Here is a 10,844-nt window from a genome sequence, read left to right on the forward strand (position 1 = left end):
CTCTCTCTCTCTCCAGTTCTATATTCTAACCTCTCTCTCTCTCCAGTTCTATATTCTAACCTCTCTCTCCCCTCCAGTTCTATATTCTAAACCTCTCTCTCCCCTCCAGTTCTATATTCTAACCTCTCTCTCTCCAGTTCTATATTCTAACCTCTCTCTCCCCTCCAGTTCTATATTCTAACCCTCTCTCTCCCTCCAGTTCTATATTCTAACCTCTCTCTCCAGTTCTATATTCTAACCTCTCTCTCTCTCCAGTTCTATATTCTAACCTCTCTCCCCTCCAGTTCTATATCTAACCTCTCCCCTCCAGTTCTATATTCTAACCTCTCTCTCCCTCCAGTTCTATATTCTAACCTTTCTCTCCCCTCCAGTTCTATATTCTAAACTCTCCCCTCAGTTCTATATTCTAACCTCTCCCCCTCCAGTTCTATATTCTAACCTCTCTCTCCCTCCAGTTCTATATTCTAACCTCTCTCTCTCCAGTTCTATATTCTAACCTCTCTCTCTCTCCAGTTCTATATTCTAACCTCTCTCTCCCCTCCAGTTCTATATTCTAACTCTCTCCCCTCCAGTTCTATATTCTAACCTCTCTCTCTCTCCAGTTCTATATTCTAACCTCTCTCTCCCCTCCAGTTTCTATATTCTAACCTCTCTCTCCCCTCCAGTTCTATATTCTAACCTCTCTCTCTCTCCAGTTCTATATTCTAACCTCTCTCTCCCTCCAGTTCTATATTCTAACCTCTCTCTCCCTCCAGTTCTATATTCTAACCTCTCTCTCCTCCAGTTCTATATTCTAACCTCTCTCTCCCCTCCAGTTCTATATTCTAACCTCTCTCTCCCCTCCAGTTCTATATTCTAACCTCTCTCTCCTCCAGTTCTATATTCTAACCTCTCTCTCCCCTCCAGTTCTATATTCTAACCTCTCTCTCTCTCCAGTTCTATATTCTAACTCTCTCTCCCTCCAGTTCCTCTATTCTAACTCGCTCTCCCCTCCAGTTCTATATTCTAACCTCTCTCCCCTCCAGTTCTATATTCTAACCCTCTCTCTCCCCTCCCAGTTCTATATTCTAACCTCTCTCTCCAGTTCTATATTCTAAACGCTCTCTCTCCCCTCCAGTTCTAAATTTTAACCTCTCTCCCCTCCAGTTCTATATTCTAATCTCTCTCTCCCCTCCAGTTCTATATTCTAATCTCTCTCTCCCCTCCAGTTCTATATTCTAACCTCTCTCTCCCCTCCAGTTCTATATTCTAATCTCTCTCTCCCCTCCAGTTCTATATTCTAACCTCTCTCCTCCAGTTCTATATTCTAACCTTTCTCTCTCCAGTTCTATATTCTAACCTCTCTCTCCAGTTCTATATTCTAACCTCTCTCTCCAGTTCTATATTCTATACCTCTCTCTCTCCAGTTCTATATTCTAACCTCTCTCCCCTCCAGTTCTATATTCTAACCTCTCTCTCCAGTTCTATATTCTAACCTCTCTCTCTCCAGTTCTATATTCTAAACTCTCTCTCCCCTCCAGTTCTATATTCTAACCTCTCTCCCTCCAGTTCTATATTCTAACTCTCTCTCCAGTTCTATATTCTAACTTCTCTCTCCAGTTCTATATTCTAAACTCTCTCTCCCTCCAGTTCTATATTCTAACCTCTCTCCCCTCCAGTTTCTATATTCTAACCTCTCTCTCCAGTTCTATATTCTAACCTCTCTCCCCTCCAGTTCTATATTCTAACCTCTCTCTCCAGTTCTATATTCTAAACTCTCTCTCCCCTTCCAGTTCTATATTCTAACCTCTCTCCCCTCCAGTTCTATATTCTAACCTCTCTCTCCCCTCCAGTTCTATATTCTAACCTCCTCTCTCCCCCTCCAGTTCTATATTCTAACCTCTCTCTCCCCTCCAGTTCTATATTCTAACCTCTCTCTCTCCAGTTCTATATTCTAAACTCTCTCTCCCCTCCAGTTCTATATTCTAAACCTCTCTCCCCTCCAGTTCTATATTCTAACCTCTCTCTCCAGTTCTATATTCTACCTCTCTCTCTCTCTCTCTCTCTCTCTATCTTCTCTCTCTCTCTCTCTCCAGTTCTATATTCTAACCTCTCTCTCTCCTCCAAGTTCTATATTTCTAACCTCTCTCCCCTCCAGTTCTATATTCCTAACCTCTCTCTCCTCCAGTTCTATATTCTAACCTCTCTCTCCTCCAGTTCTATATTCTAACCTCTCTCCCCTCCAGTTCTATATTCTAACCTCTCTCTACTCCAGTTTCTATATTCTAACTCTCTCTCCAGTTCTATATTCTAACCTCTCTCTCCAGTTCTATATTCTAACCTCTCTCTCTCCAGTTCTATATTCTAACCTCTCTCTCCCCTCCAGTTCTATATTCTAACCTCTCTCTCTCTCTCTCTCTCTCTCTCTCTCTCTCCAGTTCTATATTCTAAACTCTCTCTCCCCTCCAGTTCTATATTCTAACCTCTCTCCACTCCAGTTCTATATTCTAACCTCTCTCTCCAGTTCTATATTCTAACCTCTCTCCCCTCCAGTTCTATATTCTAAACTCTCTCTCCAGTTCTATATTCTAATCTCTCTCTCCCCTCCAGTTCTATATTCTAACCTCTCTCCCCTCCAGTTCTATATTCTAACCTCTCTCTCCCCTCCAGTTCTATATTCTAACCTCTCTCTCCCCTCCAGTTCTATATTCTAACCTCTCTCTCCCCTCCAGTTCTATATTCTAACCTCTCTCTCCCCTCCAGTTCTATATTCTAAACTCTCTCTCCCCTCCAGTTCTATATTCTAACCTCTCTCCCCTCCAGTTCTATATTCTAACCTCTCTCTCCAGTTCTATATTCTAACCTCTCTCTCTCTCTCTCTCTCTCTCCAGTTCTATATTCTAACCTCTCTCTCTCCTCCAGTTCTATATTCTAACCTCTCTCCCCTCCAGTTCTATATTCTAACCTCTCTCTCCTCCAGTTCTATATTCTAACCTCTCTCTCCTCCAGTTCTATATTCTAACCTCTCTCCCCTCCAGTTCTATATTCTAACCTCTCTCTACTCCAGTTCTATATTCTAACCTCTCTCTCCAGTTCTATATTCTAACCTCTCTCTCCAGTTCTATATTCTAACCTCTCTCTCCAGTTCTATATTCTAACCTCTCTCTCTCCAGTTCTATATTCTAACCTCTCTCTCCCCTCCAGTTCTATATTCTAACCTCTCTCTCTCCAGTTCTATATTCTAAACTCTCTCCCCTCCAGTTCTATATTCTAACCTCTCTCCCCTCCAGTTCTATATTCTAACCTCTCTCTCCAGTTCTATATTCTAACATCTCTCTCCAGTTCTATATTCTAACCTCTTCTCTCTCCAGTTCTATATTCTAAACTCTCTCTCCCCTCCAGTTCTATATTCTAACCTCTCTCTCCCCTCCAGTTCTATATTCTAACCTCTCTCTCCAGTTCTATATTCTAACCTCTCTCCCCTCCAGTTCTATATTCTAAACTCTCTCTCCAGTTCTATATTCTAAACTCTCTCCCCTCCAGTTCTATATTCTAACCTCTCTCTCCCCTCCAGTTCTATATTCTAACCTCTCTCTCCCCTCCAGTTCTATATTCTAACCTCTCTCCCCTCCAGTTCTATATTCTAACCTCTCTCTCCAGTTCTATATTCTAACCTCTCTCTCTCTCTCTCTCTCTCTCTCTCTCTCTCTCTCTCTCTCTCTCTCTCCAGTTCTATATTCTAACCTCTCTCTCTCCTCCAGTTCTATATTCTAACCTCTCTCCCCTCCAGTTCTATATTCTAACCTCTCTCTCTCCAGTTCTATATTCTAACCTCTCTCCCCTCCAGTTCTATATTCTAACCTCTCTCTCCAGTTCTATATTCTAACCTCTCTCTCCCCTCCAGTTCTATATTCTAACCTCTCTCTCCTCCAGTTCTATATTCTACCTCTCTCCCCTCCAGTTCTATATTCTAACCTCTCTCTCTCCAGTTCTATATTCTAACCTCTCTCCCCCTCCAGTTCTATATTCTAACCTCTCTCTCCCCTCCAGTTCTATATTCTAACCTCTCTCTCCCTCCAGTTCTATATTCTAACCTCTCTCTCCTCCAGTTTCTATATTCTAATCTCTCTCTCCCCTCCAGTTCTATATTCTAACCTCTCTCTACTCCAGTTCTATATTTCTAACCTCTCTCTCCCCTCCAGTTCTATATTCTAACCTCTCTCTCCCCTCCAGTTTTATATTCTAACCTCTCTCTCCTCCAGTTCTATATTCTAATCTCTCTCTCCCTCCAGGTCTATATTCTAACCTCTCTCTCTCCAGTTCTATATTCTAACCTCTCTCTCCCCTCCAGTTCTATATTCTAACCTCTCTCTCCTCCAGTTCTATATTCTAACCTCTCTCTCCTCCAGTTCTATATTCTAACCTCTCTCCCCTCCAGTTCTATATTCTAACCTCTCTCTACTCCAGTTCTATATTCTAACCTCTCTCTCTCCAGTTCTATATTCTAACCTCTCTCTCCCCTCCAGTTCTATATTCTAACCTCTCTCTCCTCCAGTTCTATATTCTAACCTCTCTCTCCTCCAGTTCTATATTCTAACCTCTCTCCCTCCAGTTCTATATTCTAACCTCTCTCTACTCCAGTTCTATATTCTAACCTCTCTCTCCCCTCCAGTTTATATTCTAACCTCTCTCTCTCCCCTCCAGTGTCTATATTCAACCTCTCTATCTCCTCCAGTTCTATATTCTAACCTCTCTCCCCTCCAGTTCTATATTCTAACCTTCTCTCTTCCAGTCTATATTCTAACCTCTCTCTCTCTCTCTCTCTCTCTCTCTCTCTCTCTCCAGTTCTATATTCTAACCTCTCTCTCTCCTCCAGTTCTATATTCTAACCCTCTCTCCCTCCAGTTCTATATTCTAACCTCTCTCTCTCCAGTTCTATATTCTAACCTCTCTCCCCTCCAGTTCTTATATTCTAACCTCTCTCTCCAGTTCTATATTCTAACCTCTCTCTCCCCTCCAGTTCTAGATTCTAACCTCTCTCTCCTCCAGTTCTATATTCTAACCTCTCTCCCCTCCAGTTCTAATTCTAACCTCTCTCTCCTCCAGTTCTATATTCTAACCTCTCTCCCCTCCGTTCTATATTCTAACCTCTCTCTCTCCGTTCTATATTCTAACCTCTCTCCCCTCCAGTTCTATATTCTTAACCTCTCTCTCCCCCTCCAGTTCTATATTCTAACCTCTCTCTCCCCTCCAGTTCTATATTCTAACCTCTCTCTCCTCCAGTTCTATAATTCTAATCTCTCTCTCCCCTCCAGGTCTATATTCTAACCTCTCTCTCTCCAGTTCTATATTCTAACCTCTCTCTCCCCTCCAGTTCTATATTCTAAACCTCTCTCTCCTCCAGTTCTATATTCTAACCTCTCTCTCCTCCAGTTCTATATTCTAACCTCTCTCCCCTCCAGTTCTATATTCTAACCTCTCTCTACTCCAGTTCTATATTCTAACCTCTCTCTCTCCAGTTCTATATTCTAACCTCTCTCTCCCCTCCGTTCTATATTCTAACCTCTCTCTCCTCCAGTTCTATATTCTAACCTCTCTCTCCTCCAGTTCTATATTCTAACCTCTCTCCCCTCCAGTTCTATATTCTAACCTCTCTCTACTCCAGTTCTATATTCTAAACCTCTCTCTCCCCTCCAGTTCTATATTCTAACCTCTCTCTCTCCCCTCCAGTTCTATATTCTAAACTCTCTCTCTCTCTCTCCTCCAGTTCTATATTCTAACCTCTCTCTCTCTCCAGTTCTATATTCTAAACTCTCTCTCTCTCTCCCCAGTTCCAGCGGAGACCTGGTACCATGAGCTCCATGTCCGGGGCTGATGATTCTGTCTACATGGAGTATCGCTCTAGAGGCAGCCGGGCCCACCTGGGTAACAACATCCACCCGCTCTTCAAGCGCTTCAGGAAGGGCCCGTAGGTCTCTGCTCTAATCTGCTGCACTATATAGGGAATAAGGTGTTACTGTGGGATACTGCCGGGGTGTTGTGGAAGGGATTCCTAGACTCAGGTCAGACGAGAGGTAACCGCTATAGACCCTGGTAGGACGAACATGTTCCCTGTGTGTTTCAGAGAGAACCCAGTTCTGCATCACCACCATAACCTCAGTTCTAGGGGTTTTTAGTTCTTCAGAGAGGGATACTAAATGTGGTCTTTTATCTGTCTCATATTTCATTCATGTGTTTTTGTTTTTTGTCTTGACATGAAATGCTTTTCAAATAAAACAGGAATGTTTGGGATTCGTTTGTATATTTTTTACCCTCTACCCTACCCTCTACCCCCTACCCTCTACCCTACCCTCTACCCCCTACCCTCTACCCTACCCTCTACCCTACCCTCTACCCTACCCTCTACTCTACCCTCTACCCTACCCTCTACCCTACCCTCTACTCTACCCTCTACCCTACCCTCTACTCTACCCTCTACTCTACCCTCTACTCTACCCTCTACCCTACCCTCTACTCTACTCTACCCTCTACCCTACCCTCCTCTACCCTACCCTCCCCTTTACCCTACCCTCTACTCTCACCGTACCCTCTACTCTACCCTCTACCCATCCCCCTACCCTCTACCCTACCCTCCCATGTACCCTACCCTCTACCCATCCCTCTACCCTACCCTCTACCCATCCCCCTACCCTCTACCCTACCCATCCCCCTACCCTCTACCCTACCCTCCCATGTACCCTACCCTCTACCCTCTACCCATCCCCCTACCCTCTACCCTACCCTCCCATGTACCCTACCCTCTACCCATCCCTCTACCCTACCCTCCCATGTACCCTACCCTCTACCCATCCCTCTACCCTACCCCTCCCATGTACCCTACCCTCTACCCATCCCCTACCCTCTACCCTCCCTATACCCTCCCCCTCCCTCCCTCACCCTCCCCTCCCTCTACCCTCACCCTCCCCTACCCTCCCCCTCCCCTCCCTCTACCCTCACCCTCGCCTCCCTGCAGCAGGCACAGACATCTTCCTCAGGACACCCAGTTAAAAACCTGGATCCTACCATGAACCCCTCCCTCTACCCTCCCCCTCCCCTCCCTCTACCCTCCCCCTACCCTACCCATCATCCTCAGGACACCCAGTTAAAAACCTGGATCCTACCGTGAACCCAAATTGGATTGCAAAAGAATAATTCAATCCAGATCAGTGTTTTTTTTGAGCTAATGACTTCATCCGGATCCCACATTAGCTGTTACCCATAGCAACATGTGCTCTTCCTCAGGTCAAACTAGGATGTCATGAAACCCCCAGAGGATTTGGGGAAAGTTCAAAGAGTTGTATCGACTCTAATCCTGTTTGAATCCGAGATTAAACTGGAGAGATCCCCTGCCAGAAGATGCTGTTTGGAAGTTTATTCGCCAAGTGCACAGGATTCAACAGGTGGAAAACAGGAGAGTGGGATTCTCTTCCCCCAACAAGAAAATAAAATGAAAAGATAGAATACAAAACATCCAAAATAACTAGGATGTAAACGACAACAAGAATACAAATATATACGGGTCAGAACCAGAACCTTATTCAATGTCCAGGGTCCTGGAGTGGTTGTATATACAGGTCAGAACCAGAACCTTATTCAATGTCCAGGGTACTGGAGTGGTTGTATATACGGGTCAGAACCAGAACCTTATTCAATGTCCAGGGTCCTGGAGTGGTTGTATATACAGGTCATGACCTTATTCAATGTCCAGGGTCCTGGAGTGGTTGTATATACAGGTCAGAACCAGAACCTTATTCAATGTCCAGGGTCCTGGAGTGGTTGTATAGACAGGTCAGTACCAGAACCTTATTCAATGTCCAGGGTACTGGAGTGGTTGTATATACAGGTCAGTACCAGTACATTATTCAATGTCCAGGGTCCTGGAGTGGTTGTATATACAGGTCAGAACCAGAACCTTATTCAATGTCCAGGGTCCTGGAGTGGTTGTATATACAGGTCAGTACCTTATTCAATGTCCAGGGTACTGGAGTGGTTGTATAGACAGGTCAGAACCAGAACCTTATTCAATGTCCAGGGTCCTGGAGTGGTTGTATATACAGGTCAGAACCAGAACCTTATTCAATGTCCAGGGTCCTGGAGTGGTTGTATAGACAGGTCAGAACCAGAACCTTATTCAATGTCCAGGGTCCTGGAGTGGTTATATATACAGGTCAGTACCAGAACCTTATTCAATGTCCAGGGTCCTGGAGTGGTTGTATATACAGGTCAGTACCAGAACCTTATTCAATGTCCAGGGTCCTGGAGTGGTTGTATATACAGGTCAGTACCAGAACCTTATTCAATGTCCAGGGTCCTGGAGTGGTTGTATAGACAGGTCAGTACCAGAACCTTATTCAATGTCCAGGGTCCTGGAGTGGTTGTATATACAGGTCAGAACCAGAACCTTATTCAATGTCCAGGGTCCTGGAGTGGTTGTATAGACAGGTCAGTACCAGAACCTTATTCAATGTCCAGGGTCCTGGAGTGGTTGTATATACAGGTCAGTACCTTATTCAATGTCCAGGGTCCTGGAGTGGTTGTATAGACGGGTCAGAACCAGAACCTTATTCAATGTCCAGGGTCCTGGAGTGGTTGTATATACAGGTCAGAACCAGAACCTTATTCAATGTCCAGGGTCCTGGAGTGGTTGTATATACAGGTCAGTACCTTATTCAATGTCCAGGGTCCTGGAGTGGTTGTATAGACAGGTCAGTACCAGAACCTTATTCAATGTCCTGGAGTGGTTGTATAGACAGGTCAGTACCAGAACCTTATTCAATGTCCAGGGTACTGGAGTGGTTGTATTTACAGGTCAGTACCAGTACCTTATTCAATGTCCAGGGTCCTGGAGTGGTTGTATATACAGGTCAGTACCTTATTCAATGTCCAGGGTCCTGGAGTGGTTGTATATACAGGTCAGTACCAGAACCTTATTCAATGTCCAGGGTCCTGGAGTGGTTGTATATACAGGTCAGTACCAGAACCTTATTCAATGTCCAGGGTCCTGGAGTGGTTGTATATACAGGTCAGTACCAGAACCTTATTCAATGTCCAGGGTCCTGGAGTGGTTGTATATACAGGTCAGTACCAGAACCTTATTCAATGTCCAGGGTCCTGGAGTGGTTGTATATACAGGTCAGTACCAGAACCTTATTCAATGTCCAGGGTCCTGGAGTGGTTGTATATACAGGTCAGTACCAGAACCTTATTCAATGTCCAGGGTCCTGGAGTGGTTATATATACAGGTCAGTACCTTATTCAATGTCCAGGGTCCTGGAGTGGTTGTATAGACAGGTCAGTACCAGAACCTTATTCAATGTCCAGGGTCCTGGAGTGGTTGTATATACAGGTCAGAACCAGAACCTTATTCAATGTCCAGGGTCCTGGAGTGGATGTATAGACAGGTCAGTACCAGAACCTTATTCAATGTCCAGGGTCCTGGAGTGGTTGTATAGACAGGTCAGTACCAGAACCTTATTCAATGTCCAGAACACCTACTCATTCAAGGGTTTTTCTTTATTTTTACTATTTTCTACATTGTAGTATAATAGTTAAGACATCAAAACTATGAAATAACACATATGGAATCATGTAGTAACCAACAAAAGTGTTAAACAAACCAAAATATTTTATATTTGAGAATCTTCAAATTAGCCAGCTTTTGCCTTGATGACAGCTTTGCACACTCTTGGCATTCTCTCAACCAGCCTAATGAGGTAGTCACCTGGAATGAGGACCAACACAGGAAAAGAAGGCCCAGAGTTACCTCTGTTGCAGAGGATAAGTTCATTAGAGTTAACTACACCTCAGATTGCAGCCCAAATTAATGCTTTACTGAGTTCAAGTAACAGACACATCTCAACATCAACAGCTCAGAGGAGACTGAGAGAATCAGTCCTTCATGGTAGAGTTGCTGCAAACAAACCACTACTGAAGGACTCCAATAATCATAAGAGATTTGCTTTGGCAAGAAACACGAGCAATGGACATTAGACCGGTGGAAATCAGTCCAAATTTGAGATTTTTGGTTCCAACCGCCGTGTCTTTGTGAGACGCAGAGTAGGTGAACAGATGATCTACACATTTGTGGTTCCCACCGTGAAGCATGGAGGAGGAGGTGTGATGTCTTTGTGAGACACATAGTAGGTGAAGGGATGATCTCCACATGTGTGGTTCCCACCGTGAAGCATGGAGGAGGTGTGATGGTGTGTGGTTCCCACCGTGAAGCATGGAGATGGTGTGGGGGTGCGTTGATGGTAACACAGTCTGGGATTTATTTAGAAGTCAAGGCACACTTAGCATGGCAACCACAGAAATCTTCAGCGATACGACATCCCATCTGGTTTGGGCTTAGTGAGTCTCTCGTTTGTTTTTCAACAGGACAATGACCCAACACACCTCCCGGCTGTGTAAGGGCTATTTGACCAAGAAGGAGAGTGATGGAGTGCTGCATTAGATGACCTGGTTTCCACAATCACCTGACCTCAACCCAATTCAGATGGTTTGGGATGATTTGGACCCCAGAGTGAAGGAGAAAAGTAGCCAACAAGTGCTCAGCATATGTGGGAACTCCTTCAAGACTGTTGGAAAAGCATTCCAGGTAAAGCATACCATTGCTCCTGGAACTGCATCTCAGTGCAAGAGGTGTCACTACAGTCCCTGGTTCGAATCCAGGCTGTATCACATCCGGCTGTGATTGGGAGTCCCATCGGGCGGTGCACAATTGGCCCAGCGTCTGCCCGTCGTTGTAAATAAGAATTTGTTTTTAACTTACTTGCCTAGTTAAATGAATAAAGAAGGATAGTCCGGATTATTCTTATCACACCTCA

At 44.5% G+C, this 10,844-nt stretch overlaps 1 protein-coding gene across 1 annotated transcript in view; it reads left to right on the forward strand.

Annotated features, from left to right (window-relative positions):
- The window catches only part of LOC109886845 (general transcription and DNA repair factor IIH helicase subunit XPB), a 37,367-nt gene extending 31,097 nt beyond the window's left edge, over positions 1–6,270 (forward strand). Inside the window, exon 9 of the mRNA XM_031821622.1 lies at positions 5,811–6,270. Coding sequence (XP_031677482.1) covers positions 5,811–5,951 — 141 coding nt within the window. The 3' untranslated portion in view covers positions 5,952–6,270. The remainder of the gene's footprint in view (positions 1–5,810) is intronic.
- The last annotated feature ends 4,574 nt before the right edge of the window (positions 6,271–10,844 follow it).

The sequence above is a fragment of the Oncorhynchus kisutch genome, unplaced genomic scaffold, assembly GCF_002021735.2.
Source record: "Oncorhynchus kisutch isolate 150728-3 unplaced genomic scaffold, Okis_V2 scaffold3999, whole genome shotgun sequence".
NCBI classification, from domain to species: domain Eukaryota; kingdom Metazoa; phylum Chordata; class Actinopteri; order Salmoniformes; family Salmonidae; genus Oncorhynchus; species Oncorhynchus kisutch.